The 25,450-nt window shown below is 42.8% G+C and overlaps 1 protein-coding gene across 7 annotated transcripts in view; it reads left to right on the top strand.

Annotated features, from left to right (window-relative positions):
- The window catches only part of FYCO1 (FYVE and coiled-coil domain autophagy adaptor 1), an 84,856-nt gene that overhangs the window by 20,417 nt on the left and 38,989 nt on the right, over nucleotides 1–25,450 (top strand). For 6 of the 7 annotated variants that reach the window (XM_073333169.1, XM_073333166.1, XM_073333170.1 and 3 more), the window contains 12 exons: nucleotides 1,479–1,585; nucleotides 4,400–4,525; nucleotides 7,876–7,982; nucleotides 9,404–9,547; nucleotides 10,786–10,879; nucleotides 12,275–14,905; nucleotides 16,890–16,982; nucleotides 17,777–17,895; nucleotides 20,276–20,443; nucleotides 23,635–23,784; nucleotides 24,447–24,652; nucleotides 25,262–25,406. In XM_073333169.1, the coding sequence (XP_073189270.1) occupies nucleotides 1,479–1,585; nucleotides 4,400–4,525; nucleotides 7,876–7,982; nucleotides 9,404–9,547; nucleotides 10,786–10,879; nucleotides 12,275–14,905; nucleotides 16,890–16,982; nucleotides 17,777–17,895; nucleotides 20,276–20,443; nucleotides 23,635–23,784; nucleotides 24,447–24,652; nucleotides 25,262–25,406 (4,090 nt within the window). The remainder of the gene's footprint in view (nucleotides 1–1,478; nucleotides 1,586–4,399; nucleotides 4,526–7,875; nucleotides 7,983–9,403; nucleotides 9,548–10,785; nucleotides 10,880–12,274; nucleotides 14,906–16,889; nucleotides 16,983–17,776; nucleotides 17,896–20,275; nucleotides 20,444–23,634; nucleotides 23,785–24,446; nucleotides 24,653–25,261; nucleotides 25,407–25,450) is intronic. The other variant, XM_073333171.1, reaches the window with a different exon arrangement.

Raw genomic sequence — 25,450 nt, 5'->3', positions numbered from 1 at the left:
AGAATTCCATGCCTAATTATTACAGGATTAGCCTATTTATTTTCATTTGTGTATTGTAGCCAGCACACTCTGAAACTTCCAGAATAAAACGTTGAGGAGGTAAATATCCTGAGTGAAGGACAGTTCTTATGTTAGTGAATCTGCTGATCCACTTCAGCAGCTTACACTCTCCATCCTGTTGAATCAGAATTCCCATTGCCCCCGTGCAGGGAGATGTATATACAAACTGAAACAATATTTTTTCTCTTTTCTCTAATAAAAGCAACAGGGGGGAAATACTGGTGGGGCTCTTCAAGATTTCACAGTTGGTTTGCTCCAGTGCTATGAGTTTCTAGGGAGAAGGGTTTACAGTCTAGTTATTTCCAGCAGGGTAGAAACAAATAAAACAATATAACAAATGGACACAACGTAAACTGTAGATTTTTGTTTTGCACACCCTGGGACTATGAGTCTATCAGCAAGATCCTGCACTGTCATTAAGGCTTGGTCTACTTAACAGAGTTAGGTTGACGTAAGGCAGCTTACCTCGACCTAATTATGTCAGTGTACACACAACAGCCTTGCTCCCGCCGATGTAAGGCTACATCTACGCTACAGCCAGGATTGACATTCTGAGATCGATCCACCAGCAGTCGATTTAGCAGGTCTAGTGAAGATCTGCCAAATCGACAGGTGATCGCTGTCCAGTCGACCCCTGTACTCTACCTCTGATGAGAAGAGTGAGGTAAGTCGACGGGAGAGTTTCTGCCGTCTACCCCCAACAGTGTAGACCCCGCGGTAACTCGACCTAAGGTTATTCACGCAGTGGGAATTGTGTAGAGTAGGTTGACTTACCGCAGTAGCGTAGACATAGCCTTAGTGCCCTACTACACCGACATAATATCTCTACCTCCATGAGAGGCATAGGGCTTATGTTAGTATAGTTATGGCTACGCAATGTCTCTGTAGACACTGTGTTACTTACATCAGCTGTTGGCTCCAAATTGACAAGAAAGCCTGGGGCGGCAGTGGGCTCCAGCTAGAGCCTGGCTGCCCCCCGTCCCAGATCCCTGCTCAGGGAGCTGAGAAGCAGCCCCTTGCTCCTGGCGGAGAGCAGGGAGGTGAGAAGCCCGGGTGGCTACCTCTTGTTCCTGGCGGGGAGGCGTGAAGCCCAGGGGAGCAGGTGGGCTCCTAGCGGGGAGCTGTGCAGAGCTGAGAGCTCTGGCTCTCAGCCCCCCATGCTGCCCCTCTTCAGTCGGTGAGGACACACATCCCCGATCGAAGGTGGGTAGTGTGGACATCAGCCATCGCACGTTGTAAATTGACCTAACATAGGTCGACTTCAGTTTAGACATCCCCTAAAACACTCTGACTGAAAAAGTGAATACATACACACAATGTAAAGAGAGACACCCCATTTATTTATTTCAAAATGTTTGTGTATTCAACCCCAAACATCATTTATCTTTAGTCACCTATTCTGGTGTCTTGTTTTAAAGATGCTGTGACAGAGTTAAGCAAAGAATTTAGAGAAGGAGGGGAACCAATCACCGATGACAGCATCAACTTGCAAAAGTTTTCCTACAAGCTTGAGTACCTTTTACAGGTAAGTGACACAATCATATGTCGGGCCTCACCAAAGTCACCATCCATTTTGGTTAAAGTCATGGTCATAGGATTTAAAAAATCATAAATTTCATTATTTCAGATATTTAAATCTAAAATTTCCTGGTGTGGTAACTGTAGGGGTCCTGACCCAAAAGGGGTTGTGGGGGTCATTAGATTATTGTAGGGGGTTGTGGTGTTGCCACCCTTACTTCTGCACTACTGCTGGTGGCGGCGCTGCCTTTAGAGCTGGCTGGCTGGAGAGCGTCAGCTGCTGTCCGGGAGCCCAGCTCTGAAGGCAGAGCCACCGTCAACAGTAGCACAGAAGTAAGGATGGCATGGGATGGTATTGCCACCCTTACTTCTGCGCTGCTGCGGGCGAGGCGCTGCCTTCAGAGCCCGGTGCCCGGAGCCCGGCTCAGCCACCGCTCTCTGGCCACCCAGCTCTAAAGGCAGCGCAGAAGTAATGGTGTCAATACTGCAACCTCCCTATAATAACCTTGCACCCCCGTCACCTCCTACCCCGTGGTCCCCTTTTGGGTCGGGACCTCCAGTTTGAGAAATGCTGGTCTCCCCTGTGAAATCTGTATAGTACAGGGTAAAAAGTACACAAAAGACCAGATTTCCCGGTCTGTGACGTGTTTTTCATGGCCACAAATTTAATAGAGCCCTAATAATATGGGAGAACTGGACTTTCCTTCATCTGTATTGTTCTCTTACCTTTAAGGTTCAGTAATGAATCTAGTTATTAATTAAAAAATCAGAATGTATTCTAACTAAGTACAGTACAGACCTCTTTCCTTTTAGTTGTTGGGTTCCCGTGCATCAATACTTATTGCACCTATTACAATAGAAAGTAAATATGCTTATGTGCAAAAGCAATGTATCATAACTAGTAGGTTGCTTTTGAGAACACAAGGAATTTTGCATTGTATGGGGAGCTTTTATAACTTGACTTTGAAACATGCCATTTTACATTATCACAGAAGCTCTTTGGTAGTAAGAATGATGACATATTTTAAGGGAAAAAATAATTATTTCATAAATATAATTACCTGTATAATATATAGGTTTTTGCAAGCAAAAACATGACTTTGCTATGAAAAATAGTTTTATAACATCGAAAATATAATACAAAGAGTAGGGTTTTTTCAGTTGAAATGTCTGTTTTTTTAATCCTTGATCAAAAACCAAGTAAAAAGGAAAAGTTACTTTGCTGTGAATGTCTTCAGTCTGGTTAGAGAGACAAGGTGGGTGAGGTAATATTCCTTATTGGACCAATTTCTGTTGGAGAGAGGGACATGCTGAAGAGCTCTGTGTGGCTTGAAAGCTTGTCTCTCTCACCAACAGAAGTTGGTCCAATAAAAGAGATTACCTCACCCACCTTGTCTCTCTAATATCCTGGGCTCGACACAGCTACCACTATACTCCAGTCTGCTTAGTCATTTTATGAGTCATTGGCTCACAGTTCTCCACTCCATGAGATCTGGATTCATTTCATGATTCTGTAAATGGCTCACTCTGTCTTCGGAAAAGTCACTGAACCAGTCTGTTCCTCAATTGGCCTGTAAAATGGGGATAATACTGCGTATCCACTTTTTGTTAAGCATTTTGTGATCTATGTTGAGTTCATTGTAAGCTGTATGGATTTATGTACCTATTTTTCAGTACCTTATCTTCAATGTATTGACCTACATTTGTGCACTGTATTAATATTGGAAATGCTGTAAATCCCAGTGATCAGTTTATGAGTTCTGAATAGATTTGAATGGCTATTCTTTAATTTAGCTGATTATTTAAATTAGGGCTGTCAATTGCAGTTAACTCAAGCGATTAACTCAAAACAAATTAACTCGATTAAAAAAATTAATTGCGATTAATTGCAGTTTTAATCGCACTGTTAATAATAGAATACCAATAGAAATTTATTATACTTATTTTTTGATGTTTTTCTACATTTTCAAATATATTGATTTCAATTATGGCACAGAATACAAAGTGTATAGTGCTAACTTTATATTATTATTTTTATTGCAAATATTTGCACTGTAAAAAAGAAACAAAAGAAATAGTATTTTTCAATTCACTTCATACAAGTACTGTATGCAATCTCCTTATCATGAAAGTGCGACTTACAAATGTAGATTTTTTTTTGTTACATAACTGCACTCAAAAACAAAACAATGAAAACCTTTAGAGCCTACAAGTCCACTCAGTCCTACTTCTTCTTCAGCCAATTGCTAAGACAAAAAAGTTTGTAGACCTTTACAGGAGGTACTGCTGCCTGCTTCTTATTTACAATCTCACCTGAAAGTGAGAACAGGCATTCACATGGCATTTTTATAGCCAGCATTGCAAGGTATTTATGTGCCAGATATGCTAAACATTCATTTGCCCCTCCATGCTTTGAGCACTGTTCTAGAGAACGGTACACTTTGTATTCTGTGTTGTAATTTAAATCAGTATATTTGAAAATGTAGAGAATATCCAAAAATATTTAAATAAATGGTATTCTATTATTGTTTAACAGTGGGATTATAACTGCAATTAATCAGTTATTTTTGTATCTCGTGATTAATTTTTTAGTGGTTTGACAGCCCTAATTTGAATTTGTCTTTTGGACTGTAGAGCAGCATTTAAATTCATCAAATTGTATTGATCTAGAATGATGTCTATTCCCTTTTTTTGATGTGCACACACATCTCCTGTTAATTAAAATTAATAGCTGTGAATGTGAATATCAGTGGGAGAGAAACATAGAATAACTCTGTGTTTCAGTGTCTTAAATTTTTCTAAGTGTTTCTTCCTTTTGAAGTTTGACCAGAGAGAAAAGACCACACTGCTGGGGAACAGAAAAGACTACTGGGATTACTTCTGCGACTGTCTGGCTAAAGTCAAAGGAGCTAATGATGGCATCCGCTTTGTTAAGTCTATTTCAGAGGTAAGTAAAGCAGACTGATTAATCATCACAATAGGCAGTTCATGTTTCTGCATGTCTATTGGGAGAGCTACAGAGCTCAAAAGAAAAGTAGGAGAAGGAATGGGACTTTTTTTCTGTCTTTGCAGAATGTAAAACCAAAAGATAAGTGACGCCTATTGTTCATCACATTTCTTAGGGCACAATCCTTATGCATGCTGGTGTACTCTTCCTTGCAGGTGTAGTCCCATTGACCTCAGTTGAGTCCTGAATTATTTTAAATTACATTGAGCAGGAATGGTGACCCTAGCCTTTGTTTGCCAGAAGCTGGGAATGAGCAACAGGGGATGGATCATGTGATGATTACCTGTTCTGTTCATTCCCTCTGGGGCACCTGGCACTGGCCACTGTTGGAAGACAGGATACTGGGCTAGATGGACCTTTGATTTGACCCAGTAGGGCCATTCTTATGTTCCTATGTGTTTTCAGTTACACTATAAAAAAGAAAAAAGAAAACATTTGATGAATGGTGGGCAAGGTCTTTGTTTAGGGTTAATGCCTACGATTTAACAATGGGGATACAGCAGAAATGAAATCAAGGGGGCAGTTCCTGCCCTCATGTGCACAGGTTCCCTGAGGGAAGGATTTGATTGAATGCAAGTGGAAAGAGTAGTAAAGTTTTACCATTCTTGTCACCTTCCTGTAGATCAATAGGGTTGAATGGGAGTCACTGATTAGAGAATTTGGTCTTATGTCTCTACTCACTTAATTCTTGCACGGTGCGTTGGAGATATAAAATACCATGTGACTGTTGAGAATTAAGATTATTGTTATCGCTTGAGGTGAGTTGACATGAAAGGACTCAAAGAGAAATGGTTTGTATTGGGCTAAGCAAAGTACATGTTAGTAAGTAACACAGTAATAAAACCTAAATCCAATATCAACAGAGTAGCAAACCTTTATCTCTAAATCTATTAGTCAATGAGATAAGCACTGCAAGAAGTTTTTAATATTGATCCTTTGAGTCATTAGAGTAAATTTAAATCACTTGCATAAGGACTTTCCCCATGGGTAAGTGGAGCACTGTTGTTGGTTATGCTGACCGTTGTCCTGATACCTGGTTTTGATGACTCCTAGGGTATTTTATTCCCAGGCTGCACTTGTTGATAAAGAAGTTTTCATCTATTCTGTCAGAACTTCCTAACAGCAGCCTTGACTGCTGTCATCATGCAACTTCTCTGCATGATCAGAGAGCCAGCCATGAGGCTAGCATGGCTGCCCCTAGCGTAGCTAGCCCCTATGTTCCCCATCCCACTTCTTTCTCCTCATACCCTTCCTTCAGGCTTCCATTTGGTTTCAGGGGAACCCCCTCTCCCCACCCAGCTTTCTCTCATAGCTTTGGGGTATGAAACATTTCCCCAACCCCTCTTTCAGCTCCAAATCCATCTTCTTCCCGTTGGTTCTTTCAATGAAAATTCCAGTGCATTTATATTGTACAGCTAGATAAACGCCAGATCCGCTGCATCTTGTTTGGCTGTACATGGTTGGAGGGGCAGAGACACCAGAAACCTTCCACCTCCATTTGTACAGCCAGGCAAGAGCTTCCTCCAATGAGCTCATCTGATGTATTATTTTTTCCATTCCTATGGTACTTGTACTTGAATTTTGGTTTGACAGCAGAAACATAACTAGTTATAAATTCTGTCTCCTCTCTATCCACCAGATACCAAAATCTTCCTTGTTTGCCTTAAGATTTCTGTCTTTTTTTAAAAACTATGTAAGACGTTGTGATGATCCCCTCTGGTGTTATCTGGACCAGTGATCTGCTAGGTCACTCCAATCCTTGACTCTGGGAGCCAGCCTTACCCTGCTCTGCTGTGAGAACCCCCACTCCTGGGCTGTTCACGCACAGCCTCTGGCATATAAGGTGCTCCCAGCTACTTGCAACTGAATGGCACTAGCTAATATCTCCAGTCCCAGACAAAACCCTAGGAACCTCTGTCTTGCTGTGTCCAGTTATGCCCGCTGGACACTGTAAGCTTATATGAGTTCGTCAGTTTAACAAAGAAATTTATATGTGCCAGGCTTGTTATCCCAAGAGGAGTCTCTGACACACTGCAAACCAAATGCACTTCTTCAGGTAGAATAAACAAACAGATTTATTAACTGTAAAGGTAGATTTTAAGTGATTATAAGTCAAAGCATAACAAGTCAAATTTGGTCAAATGAAATAAAAGCAAAATGCATTCTAAGCTGATCTTAACACTTTCAGTGTCCTTACAAACTTAGATGCTTCTCACCGCAGGCTGGTTGATTGCTCTTCAGCCAGGCTCTCCCCTTTGATCAGCGCTTCAGTCACTTGGTGGTGGTGTCTGTAGATGTAGGTGGAAGAGAGAGAGCATGGCTAATGTCTCTCCCTTTTATCATGTCCTTTCTACCCTCTTGGCTTTGCCCCCCTCCCTCCCCTTCAGAGTCAGATGAGCATTACCTTATCGCAATTCCAAACTGACCAAAGGAAGTGGGGTGACTCCCTCAAGAGTCCAACAGATTCTTTTGTTGCTGCCTAGGCCAAAGTCCTTTGTTCCTGTGAGGCTGGGCTGGGTTTGTCCCATACCTGCCCTGATGAGGTGTGAACTGCCTCTCTGCTCTTGGAGAGTTTTTGCCTGGACTTATTTTAAACCATGAGGATACATTTTCAGCCTCATAACTATATACATGAAATTATAACCTATAACCTTACTATAACATTACTGTAACAATTACTATAACATCACTATAACAATGATGCTCAGTGCATCATGAGCCTTCCGAAGACACCCAACATGATAAACTTCGCATTGGATGCCACACAATCATTTTATAAAGATGAACATGAGGGTGTATGGTGTTCCCACGAGATACAGAGCATTACAGACGTCCTTAAGTTTCAGCTTTCAAAAATATGTTTTATGTTCTTTAATTTCATAATAAACACAGCTTCATGTAGTTGTTATGGTTTGACTGTGACAGAAATTTCCTGTTTCACTTTCTATGGAGCCACAGAAATTTGTAGGTGGAATGATTGTTTAAAATAATTTTGTTTATTTGCGGTTTATGATTTAAAAAAAAAACAGTCAGCTGTTTCAGGTAATACGTTTGTCAGATTGTGTTCTTGAAATGAAACCGCAGAAGTCAGGGGAGCGAACTCTGCTATTAAGATATTTAGGGAGGGTGTCTCTCAGGGTCACCGCTAATATTGTTTCCTGGAGCCCAATTGCTATACATGTTTTCGGCATATGTTCATAGAAACCTTAATAGCTTGCTTGTCAGTGTGCCATTTATAGATGTTTATAATTGGTGCTTAAAGTTATCTTCCTGTGGCTTGTTTTTCCCAGCTGAGAACATCTCTTGGTAAAGGAAGAGCATTTATACGTTACTCCTTAGTACACCAAAGGCTGGCAGACACCTTGCAACAATGTTTTATGCATACCAAAGTAACAAGGTAAATGCAAAGGTACTGTAGTGATGCATGAGAGATATCTGGAGACGAACAAACAGTGAAACATGGGACTGATTCAGCGCCGCATGAAATAAATGGAAAACCTTCCATGTGGTTGGCTCAGAGGACTGATAATAGGGTATAAAGCCAGTGTAATCTAGGTCACTGTTTCACACCCATCTTAGGTCAGTAAATATTGACATTTGTTCAGTGGCCTATATGAAATGTGTTACTGGTCCAAGACCAGTTCCTCTTAGACCAGAGTCAATATTGCAAACTGCCATTACAACTGGTCCTAGTCTGCACCTTTGTTAGTACTCTCAGTAGAGGGGTCAAGGAGCAAATGGGCATTGAAACTAAACTATCCTTTCATCTTTTATAGGAGCAAGGCAAAATAGCAGGGTAGTGTGGGGAAGCTTGCTTTATTGCTGTCCCTTCTTATAATTTCAGAAGGTAGAGTATTGTAGCCTTCAGGGCTGTAAATATGGCACCTTTATAAAAGGCAGAAAGTCATTGAAATTTAAAATACAACCACCTGCACTAGGACTTGTTTTTCTGTCCAAGTTTTCTGCTTTTCCATACTTCTTGGCCAGAGCAAAGTAATGATAAACATTAGAGTTTAGCATCTATAATTGGGGGACCCTACAAAGGCATTTTTGAACCTCTAGTTCATTATAAAGCAGAGTGCTTTGTGCCTGGAACATTTAAAAACTATATGGTGTTTTGTGCATGGTACTTACACACCTTACATTTTTTTAATCTTTACAAGTGCTGGACATCTGGGTTCAGATGTAGCTAAAATCATATCTGGAAATGAATTTGGAGGTAGTGGACAGAGCCCCAAATGATAATTCTGTACATCACTAAGTATCACACAGTGAGGTACAATGTAACATGTTGTAGTCTTTCTGGTCAAGAAAAACCAAAGACTGGAATAGCAAGAGTTTAGCAAGTCAGGATGGATATTCGTAGAGCTTTCACGGACAAGCTTTCAGTTTTTATCTTCCTTTTCAATGTATCTAATTCTGATTGCTGCTACCAATCACTTGTTGTCATGAACATTCAATTTACTCACATTCAAAACACAAATGTCAGTTTGCAGAGTACCATGTGATTATCCATTATATGGCAAATCCATCACTCTCTCCAGTTGCCTGCCAAAGCCCAGAGTAAAAATGTTTTATGCAGGGTTTCTCCATAGGAGGAATCCATAAGCTTCATTAGCTCCTACTGCCACCAGGAGCTGCCCTCACTCCCAACAAAGAGGTTGTGTGGGGGGCAGGGAATCTGATTGATGTTGATTGCATTTGCAGTGGATCTTGGTAACTTTTCTGGGAAGTAACAAGTAATGTTTCATTTTCTTGAGAATGTTGCAGGCGCTCCCCTTTTATTTATTACTCCATGCCATTTGGTTCTTCTTTTAGTGACTGGTACTATGCAAGAAGTCCATTTCTGAAGTCTAAAATGAGTTCTGACATTGTGGGTCAACTCTATGAGTTAACTGAGGTTCAGTTTGACTTGGCATCAAGAGGGCATGACTTAGATGCTGCTTGGCCAACATTTGCCAGGTAATGTAGTAAAACTTTACTGTTTTCGATACAGTTAGAGCCATAACACACATTCTGTGACTTGCAGGGGTGAAAGTAAGTTAAAGGACTTACCGGTACGCCAGAGTCCTGAGCAGGGGGCGTGGCCTCAACCAGAAGAGGTAGGGCCTTAAATCCCTGGGCCCTTTAAATCACCCCCTAGCTACCAGCTGCCGAGGCGGCTGGGAGCCCCAGGGCTCGGGGGGCAATTTAAAGGGCCCAGGGCTCTAGCTGCCGCTACCGCAGAGGAACCCAGGGCCCTTTAAATCACTGAGAAGCCCTGGGGGCTCTGGGCTGCCACCGCTACCCCGAGGCTCTGGGCTCTGGCAGAGCTTAAAGGGCCTGGAGCTCCGCTGTGGTAGCGGCTGCTGGAGCCCCAAGCCCTTTAAATCCCCGCCTGAGCCCTGCTGCCCGAGCCCTGGGGTAGCAGCGGCCAGGCTCTGTCGGGGATTTAAAGGGCCCCAGGGCACCAGCCGCTGCTACCGCCCCAGCCCCCTTTAAATCCCCTCCGGAGCCCCGCCATCGCTACCCCAGGGCTTTAAATTGCCATCTGGGAAAGCCGGTCCCGGTACGGCGCATCGGCTCTTGCTGGTACACCGTACCGGGGCATACCAGCTTACTTTCACCTCTGGTGACTTGCAAAAACTTTTGCAACTTTTCTATTTAAGCGTAAAAAGAAGGCATAAGCCTTCACCTTGTAACATCTCTGCAGCCAACCTGGACTTCATGGTCATTACTAGGCTGAACTCCAGGGGCCAATCTGATGCTCATTCAAGTCTGAGAGTCCTTCCACTGACTTCAGTGGGCATCAGCTCAGACCCCCGAGGGTCTGCTCACATTTTCACAGTGATGATGAGAAGTTAACTTGGGTCCCTCTTCTCCAAAAGCTGTGTCATACCCGCTGAACTAAGCATGAATCTCTTTCATTTGAGCAATAAGAGAACTCATGACGCATACCTGTTTCAGCAGGCCTGCTTCTGCTTGAAAGAGGGTAATCCTGCATGTAGGGGTTGATCCAGTTCCACTGAGGTCTGTAGGAGTCTTCCCATTGATTTCAATGAATGTTGGATCAGGCCCCATGCATGCTAGCCAGTAGTACATTGCCATATCCAGTGATTATAACTAAAAGAATCCATAAAGTCAGAGCAGACAATTATGTGTGTGCGCACGCTTAGCCATTATTAAAAGATTTCTTTTTTGTTTTTTCTTTCGGTCTACAGGAGGACATTGTCCTCACATGGCTCTTCAGCATATTTGTGGAAACCTCCAAGTCGCAGTTCAAGCATAAGTAGTTTAGTGAGCAACTATTTGCAGGTAATTGAATGACAAAGAAGTGCATGCAATGTAGGCCACATTTCCTTAACACCAAAGATCTTTAGGCCTGGGAGCTGTATAACACCTTGTGACTTTAGTGGGAAACTACAAAAAACCAACAATAAATATAAAGGAGAATTGTCCCATAGCTGTGTGATGGGATGGACAGACCACACACTGATGAGGAAGGTGCCAGAGAGGCCCTGTGTACCCACCCCTCTGTTCCTGTCAGTCAAGGGTGGTAGGAAGGAAGCCTTTAGAAAGGAGGAAACTGCAGGCCACTGGCAGGAGAGATCCCTCTGAGCAGGAAATTGCTGGAGCGACTCCTGACACCACAAGGGGAGCTTCTATCCAGGAGATCTCCACCCACGATCCTGTGGGGAGTGCACTGAACTTCCAGTATAGGTCTGACAGAGTGAGCCTGATTCAATAGGCCAGGCAGCGGGTCTCCACGAAAACTGCTACACAGACAGCACTGAAGCAAGTTTGCCTTTTTCCCTTTCAGTTGGATCAAGGAAGAAGTTATTCTTGGGGTGCTGATACATTTAATTTTCCTTTTATGTCCTCCATCAGAAGAGATTTAAGAAGGCCTGCAAAGGGTGGGGTCCCCTCTTTGCAAGGACTAAGAAACTGGGGCCTGTGTTTAAGCCACTGAGTGTGCCCAGGGTCTCCCATCATCTGGGAGAAAAACCTAAGAGGACTCTTTTAACAATTTGATTAAACCTAATGTTTAAGTCTTCTTTTAAAAAACAAACCAACAAAAAAAAAAACACCAAAGCTTACAAAATCTCATGAATAGAAAGGTTTTCATTATTATCAATGAAAATAGCCTTCTTTCTTTTAAGTTTCCCTTCACAGTTTTGTGCTTCCAACCACAACAGCACTGTGCTAGCATCTGGGAACCAGAAAGTGAAATTATCCAAGACCCCCAACACAGCAAAGCACTTCAACTATATATTAAAGTCAATGGGATGTAAGCATGTGCTTAAATGCATTGCTGAGAACACCACAATACAAACTGGTGTAACATCACTGGCTAAGGTGCATAACATACAAAGAGTAAATAAATAATTAATAGAACTTTATTTTTGTTCTAAGACTTCAGATGCTGGAGTGTTGAGCCCTATAGAAATGCTTATAAATTAATAAAAGTAATTAATAATCAAGGGGACTAAGAGTAGCATGGATTAGGATTTTTTTAATAATGATTTTTATTTGACAGCATCCCTTAAATATTCATTTTATTGTTACCACCACCACCACCACCACCACCAGGTATTAATCAACAAAAACAGTTAAGCTATCACTGAGTCCTGGAACATTCATAATCTTTCATGTATAAAAATACACTGTTTCCAATTTAACTTTTCTATTCTTCCCTTCCTGCCCTCTTAGACACAAGAGTTTCCAGGTAGCCCTGATGCAAATAACTCACTAAATGCTGAACACCTGGAGGGCTTTGAAGAGATGCGTGTGGAACTTGACCAGGGAGAGCTGAGACAGAGGGTGCTGCAGGACCGGATTAATCAGCTAGAGAAGGAAAACCAGGAGCTGCAGGGAGCCGTCAGCCTTCAGAAAGAACAAGTGCAAGTGGAAAAGGAAAAGAGCAGCAACTTCAGCGAGGAGAACTCCAGGCTGACAAAGATGATAGCGGAGTTACAGAAACAGTGTGAGGTTTCCCACTCCACTCAGAGCACTGTTCATGACCTACAAAAATGCGTGCAGGCATTAGAAGTGAATGCAGCCGAGCAGCAAAAGGAATACCACACAAGGCTTGAGCAAATGGAGTCAAGTAAGAAGGACTATGCCTCAGAACTGCAGCTCTTGAATCAGGAGCTGGAAACCACCAGGGCTTCGGTCAGCATGAAGGATCTCTGCATCAGTGAGCTCCAGACCAAGATAAATTCAACAGAGCAGAAGAATCTAGAGCTCATTGCAAAAGTCGATGCCATCTTGGATGAAAAAGGACAACAAACCTCCACCCAGTATGAGTCTACCCTAAAGATCCAAGAATTGCTGGAGAAACTTCACCAGGCAGAAAAGGAAAAGGCTGACATCCAGAAACTAAATAACGAACTTCTGTCTCAGGTAAAGACAGCGAGAGAGGAACTGCAGCTGAAAGAGAGTGCACAGAAAGAACTGGAATCCAAATTTAGTTGCCTCACCACGGACTCCAAAAAAGAGAATGAAAAACTGCTCATGAGCCTGGAAATGATGGCAAAAGAAATGGATACAGTTCAGGATGCACTGACTGTGAAAGGAAAGGAGGTGGCTGAACTCCAGATCCAGCTGAAGGGCTCACTGGCTCATGTGGGATCGCTAGAAAAAAATCTTGAAGAGACCAGAAGAGCAAAAGAGAACCTTCAGGAAGAGAGCAGCTGCAGAGAAGGTGTGCTGAAGCAGGAAGCCAGAACCTTGGCAGAGCAACTTGAGCTGCTGAAGGATCATTTATCAAAGCTGAGTCAGAATGTGCACAGCCTAGAGGAGCAAAACCAAAAGCTCCTCTCAAGCAATGGTCATCTCCTCCAGAAGGTAAAGGACATGGAGGAGCTCGCAGGACAGCAAAGCGTGGCACTGAACGAAATTGGTGAAGAAAGCAAGAAACTGAAATCCGAGAATGCAAATCTGCACCAAACCAAGGAGAAGATGAAAGAGAAGCAGAAAAACTTGGAGGTATCTAAAGCCTCTTTGGAAGCTGAGATGGCCAGGCTGAGGGCATCGGAGAAACAGCTCCAGAGTCAGATTGACGATGCCATGGTGTCGGTGGATGAAAAAGAGAAAAAGCTCCGGGAGCAGAACAAACAGTTGCACGAAGACTTGCAGAATGTCACAAGGGAAAATCAAATCCTGGAAGAGAGACTACAGTCTCTGTATTCTGAATACCAGGAACTGAGGCAAAGAGAAGATGCCATCAAGGAGTCTTTAGCTGTATTACAAACAGAGCACAAGAGTGCCAAACAGCATGGTTTACAGATGGAAAAGATTCTGTTTTCCTTGAAGGAGTGTGAAGAGTCTCTTAGGTCACAGGTTACAGAGAAAGATGTGACACTGCAAGGCATAGAGAGCCAATGCAAGCAGCTACAGGCAGAGATTGAGATGTACCGAAAAAAAGCGGAGTCTCTTGAGGTGGAAAAGCTAAGTATGGAAAAAACATGCCTTCATCAAATAAAATTGATTGAATCCCTTACTGGAGAGAAGGATTCAGTGGAGAAGGCCCAGCTGGAGCAGGCAGCATGTCAGGAGAAAGAGTCACAAGAGTTGGCTTCCAGGCTAGCCGTGTCTGAAAAGCAGCTGCACATCAACCAGAGTGAAGTGTCCAGGTTGCAGGCAGAAGTGATTGACCTTCGAGCCAAGCTTCAGCAGACAGCTGATGAGAGAGAGAGGATGCAAGGCAAGCTGGATGCAACAGAGGCGGTTCTGGGGGAACAAAAGACACTGGTCCAGCAGCTGAAAGAGCAGAGTGAGTCACTCAACAGAAACCATGTGCAAGAGCTGGTACAGTGTAAAGAAAGAGAGGAAACGCTGAAAAAAGAGCGGGAAAGGGAAGCCCATCGAAAGGCCGAGCTGGAGAAAAACGTGCTGAGTCTCAGGGAAGAGCTGTCCAAGGTTAAGCAGTATTTGGAGACTGTTAAAATGGAAAATGTAGAAACCAATGACCTGCTCCACAGAACCAACACTGATATGGCTGAACTTGGTATTCAGATTTGTACCTTGACGTCTGAGAAGGGGGATGCAGAAGAGAAGCTGGCGCAGGTCACTGAGAAGCTGAGGGAATTGGGTGAGCAAGCAGCAAAGGAGCAGGAGGGGCTGCAACTTGACATCTCCATGCTCAGGCAGGAGAACCAAGGCCTGACAGAGAAACTAAAGGAGTCTCAAGTATGTGCTGCAGCTGTTCCCAGCCTGCAAACGCAGCTGGAGGTGGCAGAGAAACAGGCCCAAAGCTTCCAAGAGACCAGCAAAGAAGAGCTGTCTGCAATAAAATTTCAAATGAGCACAGAGATTATAAATTATCAGACAAAATTCAAGGTAAATTAATATAATATATTCTACTTTCTATTTTACATGCTTCACAGTGCTCACTGACATGGTAAGGAGGAATCATTCCCTCCTCTGCAGGAATAGCGGGGTGAAATGGCCTGTGTTATGCAGGTCGGATAATCGCAACACTACTTTCTGGCTTTAATCTATGCACCTATGAATTTAGGGGGGCTCAGTCCCCAACACCCACTGAGCCTTGCTCTGAAATGTGCTAAGCAATCTTGACTCCCCTTGATGTCTAACAATGAACCAGTTATATCCTCTTTACACTGGGTCAGCAGAACAAGGCTATGGATGTGTGAACTTCTTTTCTCCGCAGAATGGTGGGTTTTCAGACCCAATGGCTGCTCGACTTTCATGAATATTATTCATCAAATAAATATGAATATTTCAGCTTATGATTTGCCATTATTTAAAAGTACCTGTAATACAATGGGCCCAATACTTTAAGGTGCTGCATACCTCCTGCATACGGCTGAGTGCCCTCAGTTCCCATCGATTCCCTGATAACAGTAACACCCGTACTGGTGCTCTCCTAAAATCCAGTTACAACCCAACATCCGCCCACTCGTGGAACCTAAATAAGATGCTCACAGTAGATTGTGCAGCTCTGATCACATGAACCCTTCCTTCTCTATCCTTGTATGAATGATCAGCAGTGAAATAGTTAATATTTGTAACATTTACATTGTCATTAGGCTTTAGTGTCAACTTCTATTGATATGAATAAGGGCAACTCACCCCTCTGTTAGAGGCACTGTTTCAGGCAGTCTGCAGACTCTGACATATAGCGCAGCACAGGTTACACTGAGTTCACACCTGGAAGTTTATCTGTTTGAACATACGGGCTAGAGGCCGATGGTGGGATGCTCAGAAGTCTGAGTGTGGGTCTGGCTCCGCTCCTTTTGCAATCAATGTTGATTTCAGTGAGAGCAAAGTTAGAAATCCCAGCCTGAGTGGTATTTTTACTGTTCAAGATACAGCCACCGAGATAAATATCTAGTTTCAAGAAGCAGTCACGAGCCACCCCGATTCAACTCTGGATCATGTGGAGAGAAATTTCTGAAGGATAAAGAACTGATAAAGATCTGAGTTACTACAGAAAATTCTTTCCTGGGTATCTGGCTGCTGACTCTTGCCCATATGCTCAGGGTTCAGCTGATCACCATATTTGGGGTCGGGAAGGAATTTTCCTCCCGGGCAGATTAGAAGAGGCCCTGGGGATTTTTCACCTTCCTCTGTAGCGTGGGGCACGGGTCACTTGCTGGAGGATTCTCTGCTCCTTGAAGTCTTTAAACCACAATTTGAGGACTTCAATAGCTCAGACATAGGTGAGAGTATTTTTGCAGGAGTGGGTGGGTGAGATTCTGTGGCCTGCGTTGTGCAGGAGGTCAGACTAGATTATCATAATGGTCCCTTCTGACCTTAGTGTCTATGAATCTATGAACTGTGTGTCTGTTACTGCAGCTGTGAGGCAAAGGCTACCAGTTGATCAGACGTACACACTTCCGTATATGCTGAGATTCTTCTGACGTCGAAAAGTTGTGTGCCCTTACTTTCTACTTTCTTTGCCCGCAGAGCATCTAGTCAATGAGTTTTAAAGTAGTGTCAGGCACTAATTCCCAGCATGACTTGTGCTCCCTTTGTACTTTCACCACAACATTTACATGTTTAGCAAGTTGGGCCATTTTTGTTATGGCACATAATAATTGCCAGAAAAACATCATCTGACTACCACAGTGGGGGACTTTTCCCATGAATTAGGCCCCAGTTTCCTGGGATACCCATTTGAATTGGTCTGCCATCAGCCACACTGAAGGCCAAATTTATCCCTGTTGTAACTCCACTATAATTAATGGATTAATTTGGCCCAGTACATTTTCATTGTCCATGCTGCATCAGCAGGAAACTTTTTAAAACTGGGTGATGACTTTTATGTGAACACTAACAAGGGCTTTATTGACTCCACTAGGCTGTCAGTGAAGAATGCGAGAAAGTAAAAAAGAAGCTTGAGGAACAGAAACGACAACTGTGTGCTGCAGAGGAAGAGATTGCAGAGCTTCACGTAGGTGCTTCATCTGATTACAATAAGGAAATGTGCTAAAGTATTTGCACCAATAGTCACTTGTGTTAGAATTTACAAGGCAGGGGACTTGTCTGGCGGCTGTCTGGGAGCCTGAGAATGCACTTGAACAAATAATAGACATGCAGGCCAAAATTCTCAAACTAGGAGGAGATTTTCAAGGCACAAATAGCAGTTAAACACCAAGGTTCTTACCCCCTGAACCAGCCGACTTTTACTTAGGTGCCTAAATACAGATATAGAGGTGTACCCAAGTCTGAAAATGGTACCTCTAAAGTTTACATTTAAAGGGTGCTTTTTCACTTCCTTTCATATTTAACTTTGTTTTAATGAAGAAGCCATAAACTTGACATTTTCCCCCTCATGATAAGTTAGTTTCTTTTAAACTTTTTGTTTGCCTATTGAAGCACTTATTTCAGACTGAAATAGTTTTAAATACTGATGTGGTTTATTCTTTCATCATTGTGTTTGGAACTTTATTCTTTGATAATGAGACAAAAGCCATTTAAAGCTCTTCTGCTGTGGCTAATAAGAATTACTGGCATGGTTTAATGCTGTCTTACTTTACAATTGATCCCTTATTCAATGTGACATAAGTAATCAATCCCCAGTACATAACTAATTAGTGTCTGATTATTCAATAATAATGTTTTAATTAATGGTTGGACTTCTTAAACTCCCCTATCAAAGCATTGTTTGGGTGACATAGTAACTAAGTTACAGTTGATACAGTGATGGTTTTGTATGTTAAATAGAAATATTTTATTATTGTCTAGGCTGTAAACACGGATCTGTCTAGCAAACTGGAGCGTGCAAGAGAGCAATTGACTGAATATGAATCCACCAGGTTAAAAAAGGAGGAGGAGGTGATGTCGCTGAAAAAACACTTGGAGAGGTTAGCACTTTGGGTATTTCACTTGTACTGTTTGTAAGAAGGCAAGCAGAAGATAAGTCACCATAGTGTGTACACCTTATTGTTGTGTACATTATCTGAGGCAGAGGAGAGAATACATACATACTGAGTAGGAAGCTTTGACTGGCCTTTCAGATGAAAAATGTGGACGTTACACAGAATACAGCTTCCCTTTGTTCACGTAGCTGATGTTCTATAGTCATCACATTTCTTGTTTCCTTTGTGAAACTAGTCTACGTGGCGCTAGGCTTTGTATCATGGGTTAGATGCAGCATTCAAAGCACAGAAATGTTGACTGCTGTTTAAAAGAGGACTGGAACATTTGCACTGCATTTTACATGGAGGGTGTGTTTTATTTTTGCCCCTCTGTGGTGTCTCAAGAGTAAAGTAAGAATTGCTGTTGAAGGGAACACACTCGGCAGCTCTTGCTCAGGCAGGTCTCCTATGGAGCTCAGTGGGCATTTTGCCTGAGTAAGGACTTGGTGACAAATACTAGCACTAAATGATTTTGCAGCACAGAGCTGGCAAGACCAAGCTAGCCTGGCCTGACTCCAGGGCTGCGGATCTCTGCTTGGATCAAGAATGAGGGGAATCCTTTCAGGGATGGCTGCATAACAACTACATGGCCACCAAACTCTGCCCCGTGCCTTGAGGCAGGAGTCTGTGACTCTGTCTCATTGGGTTCTGTGACTGCAGCTCTGGGAGGGCAGGTCCCCCTGGTTATCAATCAGCTAAATGAGTCCAGAGGATAGTCAGTTACGTAATGGAACTGTCAGCTGGAGAGAGCGCAGTGTCCATCAGGGCAGGTCTCTCTATGGAAACTACAGGTAGGAAACTACCGAACTGCCCAGGATGCTTCACACCCCAACAAAAGTACAGATATTGGGCCATATGCTCAGCTGGTATCAATCAGTGTTGCAATAGAAACAGCAAGTCTCAGAGCCAGGATCTGCAGACTTGGGCTCGCTTTACGGCACTAGAAATAGCCATGTAGATGTTTGGGGTTGGATTGGAGCTTGAGCTCTGAAGCCTGGGGAGCAGGGTGGGTTTCAGAGCCCAAGCTCCAGCCCAAGCCAAAATGTCTACATGGCTATTTTGAGCGCTGTAGTATGAGCCCCACAAGCCAGAGTCTGTAGACCTGGCCTCTGAGACATGCTGCAGTGGGTTTCTGCTTGCTCTGTAGATGTGCCCTCAGAGACCTCATTTACATGGAGAATCTGCCCCTCAGCAACTTTATGAGCTCTGGTCATGGAGCAGATCTGACTGGGCCTGACCTTGCACAGAAGTGTTACCTGGAAGTAAGGAGCTAATGCTTATTTTGCTCCCATGTAAAAGAGAGTTGGGATATGGGCCTGAATGAGGACTTCAGAATCAGGGCCCTTAATTCCTTTTTCAGATTTCTGTTTGTATCCACTCTAGTTTCTTACAACTAAGTGTGCACCAGTTTATTTTTTGTGTTTAGCTTTAGCCCAAAGACTATGCCCTTTTGGCGGGGGGGGGATGTCCTTGGTGATCCACTTTGTCAACACTGCAGGCCAGGTGCTCATCTGGTGTCAACTGAAGTAGCTCCGTGTGTAAATCAGTGTCCACTGATTTCAAAACTGTGTCTGATCCGGTGAGTTCATCCTTTGTGCCAACTGGAAGTCTATTGATTAAGTTAAGTAGACTGTAGACTGTGAAGTTTACCATTGAGACTCTGAGTAATTCTCTAGTTTTAAGTTGCTCTATTAACTGAAATTAATACACCAGAAATCAGATCAAACCTCTAAGTCTTTCACTCTGTCCATTTGAAATCTGAGGGAAATTTGTCTGGATGAGACTCAGGTGAAGTCATATTAGCAGAGCTTGTCAATATTTCTTGTACTCAGTGGTAAAAGGGTTTTTAGCTCCTTTGTAAATGTTTTTTGTTTTGTGGTACTGCAAATTAATCTAATACTTAGTAGACCTTTTGTGAACATGTAAACCACTGATGTGTTTGTGCTGTGGATTGTCCTTTGTGGCCAGTCTGCAGGGGATATGGGTCTTTACAGACCTACCCAGAGAGCCTTGGCTCTTGGCTTAAGCTGTAGCGTTCATGCTACCTGGTTCAATCCCTGGTGTGCAGCCAAGAGGGCAGCCATCACAAACACAATTATGAAAAGGGAGCAGGAAATAGGACCCTCATCCCCAGAAGTTACTGATTGCCAAAGGTGCCCACAGGTAATGTATCTATGCACAGCTTCAAAAGTGTCAAAAGACTAAAGCTCGTTGTTATATACAATATTATGTTCACACTGAGAGAGACTTCACTAAAACTACAGATTTCATCAAGATAAATGGCAGAAGGGACTTCTTTAAGAACAATTAATTTGCATTTAAACAGGACCCAAAAGGAAGTTGACAAAGCGAATGAGCAAGTCAAAGAGTATGGTGACAAACTAAAAAAGGCGACAGCAGACAGAGACAGCAATGATCAGAAGTTGTTGGCCGAGCTAGACGATCTAACTAGAACAAAGCAATTCCTTGAAGAACGTTTGATAGAACTTCTCAGGTTGGTATTAAAAAAAACTAATGTGTAGGTTCTATTATAGAGGATTTTAAATGGTGCTGTGTGGAGGGATTAATTTTTTATTCCTGAACAGAAAATAAATGTAATGGCCAAATTCTGTGAGACAACATTAGCAGTGAGGTTCAGTGGTTAGGGCACATTATGAAAAGTAAAATAGACAAAATGTGATCTAGCTCTTTCTCCGCTTGTATCTGCTTTGCAAAGTGCATGTCATTCTATATATGGCATATGTTCTTCCCCCCTCCCCTGCCAAAAATGTTTCAATATTTTTTCCTAGCAAATATTTATCTCCAGTATCCATCACTTATAGAGAGCACCTTGAAGGCTGCCCTGGATAAGGGGCTGGGCTGGGACCAAAGTGTTATTCAGAGAACGATGCTGACCGGTGCATTGTGGGGAAATGGAGGGTGAAAAATATGTGTAAGGCTCCACCCATTGCTCACCCATGCCCCATTCAGTCTCATGGCTGCTGGAGTAATGTCTCAGCAGCAACTGCTGTCCCACCTACATTCTCATCCATAATGTGGGTGTCCCACGCAGGGAAGCAAGGAGTCATCTCCCCCCACCCCTTAATTTCCTGTCCTGGCCCATAGTCTGGCCCACGATTGAGCCCAGTGTGATCAGCCTCTGAATAGCAAACTCAACAGGCAAACGCTCAGCTGGTTTAAATTGGTGCAGATTCATTGCGGTTAATGAGTGCTGACAGGTGTCACAATGGGAGCTGCTGGATGCATCCCTTTTGGAAATCTAGCCCTTATTTAACTACGAAAAGAAAGCTTAGCAGCTTTGAAAATCTGGCCCCAAGTGATTTGCCCAAGGTCACACATGTGGTCTGGTGCAGAGCTGTAAACTGAACCCAACTCTCCTGAGTCCCAGTCCTGTGTCTTAACTACGGACAGGGGCGGCTCTACCAATTTTCCCGCCCCAAGCAGTTGCCGCCAAATTTGCTGCTGCACCCGGAAGAGTGGCTGAGCTGCCGCTGCATTGCCACCACTGGACACGGACTGCCGCCCCATTCGGAATGCCGCCCCAAGCACCTGTTTGGAAAGCTGGTGCCTGGAGCTGGCCCTGACAACGGGTCGTCCTTCCTCTTGAAGGAAGACTCCTGTAGGCTGTCAATGTCTATCATAACTATTCTGGAGTGAACAAGACCAACACAGACTGTGACTTATGTTAAAAAAATGGAGGGTTTTGTCTTTCAGCAAGCCGAGTGTTGCAGACATAACTTGCAGACGTGCAGTTCGGTTAATGGTGTTGAATTATGTTGCCATTACAAAACACAAACAATTTGATAAATAGCAACCAATTGTGGTTTCTCACTTCTGGTCTGTGTATTCTTGTCTTCACGCAAAAGCTTGTGCGTGCTGCAGAAACCTCTCCACCTTTACTAGGTGAAGAGTGAAAACCCAGTGCAGCTTTAGACATTAACTGTTCATCAGATGATCCTTCTACAAAGAAGTTCCTTTAACTGTGTCATTCCTTTCCTGAGCCACTCTATCTATCTGAATCTGGTTAAGGAGTAGGAGCTAATACTGGAGTTCTTGCCTCCTTTTAATCAGAGAAACCTATAACAGATATTTCTCTTCAAAATATTGTCAAAACTTTCAAAAGTTGATCAGCTCATAGTACACAGCCAGGGCATTAGCACATTCTTCTGATCAGTATGCATAGAAGCTTTTGGTATTGTTCAGTCAGACAAGAGAATGTGGGTTTTCTTATTAATGTCTGTTTTCTTGGCCTTTCCAAGGAGTTATGATCTCAGTAGACATCTATTTTTAAAGTGCAAGAAGACAAACCTGTGAAGTCACTGAAAAAAATGAAGTCCTTTCTTTATTACCTTTCCTACATCTGATGGTGTTGGTGACTAACAATACAGTAGGGTCAAGATAGGTAGCATTCCTTTCTGACTTCTTGATTCTTTCCAGAGGTCAGATTCACAAGTGATGCATAAATGAAGACTCCCTTATGCTAATTTAGAATCCCTTCGATCTTGTTACAGTTATTTACAGGTGTGTAAGAGAGTTTAACTTGGTGTAACTTATATGCTGAGGAGCCGGAAGAAGATGTAATCGAGAGCAAAGTTTGGCTCACATACTTAGCCCTTGATATCACTTAACATTTTCAAAGAGTGTCTAACCATTAACTAATCAATCCTCATACATCCTGTGAGGTACTTAAATATTGCCATATTTATTTTACAGATTGGTAAACTGAGAAACAGAGATTAAATCACATGACCAAGACCTCAGAGCAAGTTCGTGCCAGAGCTGAGACTATAACTCCTAACTCCTAGTCCTTCCCTTTGTCAAATACACAGTGCAACCTCTCTTGTAACTAGGGTGTAAGATTCTGCTCCTATGCCTAGCTGCAAAAAGTTGAGCTACAATGTCAGGTAGTGATGGTGTCGTGAGATGGTTAGCTCTGTGTTGTTAGCCTTTGTGGTTTAAGGTCTCACTTGACAGTTTACCTCAAGTGCTGCAAACCTGTTTTTGCTGTTGATGCACTTCCACTTCAGAAAGCCTAAATTCCACCCTCTTGTACCCTGACCTTTGAAGGTGTACTAGTGCAAGAGGGAGTCTCCACCACATCCTTTCAAAGGATGACAGAACACTTTCAGTAACATGCACCCCACCCCACCCCCCGCAACCTGATCCCCAGGTGGAATTCTGGGTGGGTCAGCTGTAATGCAGCTCTCCTCACTCTCCTGCAGAGCAAACCATGACTTACAGCTACAATCTGATCCAAATGTGCTCCTGGGATATCTTTGATAGAACTCGCTGCAGTAAGAAGAATATTGTGCCTTCAACTGAATCCTTTTAGGCATTGCTCATTGGTTCCAACTTCAAATTAAGTGCACACTTAAGTGCTTTCCTAACTAGGGATGCTTTCCTGAACTGGGGCCATAGTACTGATCCAGTATGGCAATTCTTTGATTCTGAGGTTCTATCTACAAAGGCCAATCACACCTGATGGTGGTGTATATACATTTGTCAATCCCGGTGTAACTGTGTTAAAAGTGCAGGGAGTGGGCTATTTCAGATTTGTGAACTTCAGAGTTAAATAACAGCACTTTACGTTAGAGAGTTTTCTTCCGGGGGCAGAGTTGAGATGAGTTAAAAACAAACAGTGATGTTTCTAAAATGGATTGCTCTTCTTTACACATGTCTCCATAGGGATAAGGATGCCCTCTGGCAGAAATCAGATGCTCTGGAATTTCAGCAGAAGCTCTGTGAGGAGCAAAGATGGCTCGGTGACACAGAAGTAAATCATTGCCTGGGCTGTCAGCGAGAGTTTACTTGGATGATGCGCCGACACCACTGCAGGTCAGTTTCTTGACCTCTGACACGTTATTAAAAACATGGAAATAAATATCATAGGTACCATGGAAAATATCCAGTGTTTTAACATTTTACACTGTTCCCAGGCATTCGTTGTTATAATATGTATATTATACGCTGTCTGCACTTGGTATACATGCTTTAAAAATTGTCCAGTACGATGGTACTATTATTATTTTATTACAGTACTGACGCAATCAGGGTTGATGCCCCATTGAATTAGGTTCTGTACACACATAACATTTACTACTAAAAGATATGTTGAGAAACAATTATTCTGAATAGCAAGATTTGATTTTGATATGGCCTGTTCAAAAACATCTGACAGTTGATTGAATTATTTGCTTCTAATTTTGACCCTTTTCTGTTCATGAATTAATAGTTACATGTTCGTGATTTCTCCAGATATATTCACAAAGTTTGGATGAACAAATTTCAGGCAGTAGGGTGGCATGTGACTGTTCACACTTTATTCATGATGTGCAATTAGTCATATAATCAATGATATTTTAAAGTAGGGAATACCGGGTGGTGATTAGTTAATAGCTAATAACCACTTCCAGTATGATTTTTCAGATGAAGAATGATTTCCACTAATATTTGTGAAACTTTCTCATACCTTTGCATTTGTTCTTTTTAATTTCTAGACTGTGTGGTCGAATTTTCTGCTATTACTGCTGTAACAACTACTTGATGACCAAACACAGCGGCAAGAAGGAGCGGTGCTGTAGAGCTTGCTTCAATAAACCTAGGGTGACTGTGGATTATACGGATGACTCTGGATCCCGTGCCAGCCAAGAAGAACCAGCAGCTCTGCTAAATTCACCAGTGTCTCCGACCCTGGAAGTTACAGGTTAGTCCTTTTCATGTGCAAATGTGAGATAAATGAGATTATTGGGCTTCTTGCCAGGGCTTATGTGGTTAAATCCTGCTCGATTTACACTCTGTGCAACCCCAGTGATGTTAATGGGGTGTAAGTCAAGGCGGAACTTGTCCCAGAGTAATTGTGGAGCTTGTTAGTATATGTTAATATTGATAGGTTGATACAAATACCCATTTATATTTTAATGCAAGTGAGTCACCCTGGAGAGTCCCTCTAGCACAGTGGTTCTCAAACTTTTGTGCTGGTGACCCCTTTCACATAGCAAGCCTCTGAGTGCGACCCCCCTAATAAATTAAAAAAACTTTTTAATATATTTAACCCCATTATAAATGCTGGAGACAAAGCGGGGTTTGGGGTGGAGGCTGACCGCTCGCAACCCCCCATGTAATAACCTCACAACCCCCTGGGGGGTCCCGACCCCCAGTTTGAGAACCCCTGCTCTAGCACTTGCTGTATGCGAAAACTACTGTGTAGGCAGAATAATGGCCCACGTACATAAGCTCTGTTTAAAAAACAAAACCACTGTTGCTGCCTGTTATGTTATGACTGCGTTTCTTTTGATGTACTTTTATGGCACAGTTACGAATGAAACCTCCAAACCACCAGATGATGTAGTGTTTGATATAATCACAGATGAGGAACTGTGCCAAGTGCAGGAATCTGATTCTATCCATAATGAAAGTCAAGCTGAAGTAGAGTCTCTGGACCAGAGTGACACAGATCTGTGAGTAAAACACTGTTTAATTTAAAACTGGAGCTCTGTGTTAC

This window comes from Lepidochelys kempii, chromosome 2, assembly GCF_965140265.1.
Source record: "Lepidochelys kempii isolate rLepKem1 chromosome 2, rLepKem1.hap2, whole genome shotgun sequence".
Taxonomy (NCBI): Eukaryota; Metazoa; Chordata; order Testudines; family Cheloniidae; genus Lepidochelys; species Lepidochelys kempii.
The sequence above is the reverse complement of the archived record's forward strand: the minus strand, read 5'-3'. Positions and strand labels throughout refer to the sequence as shown.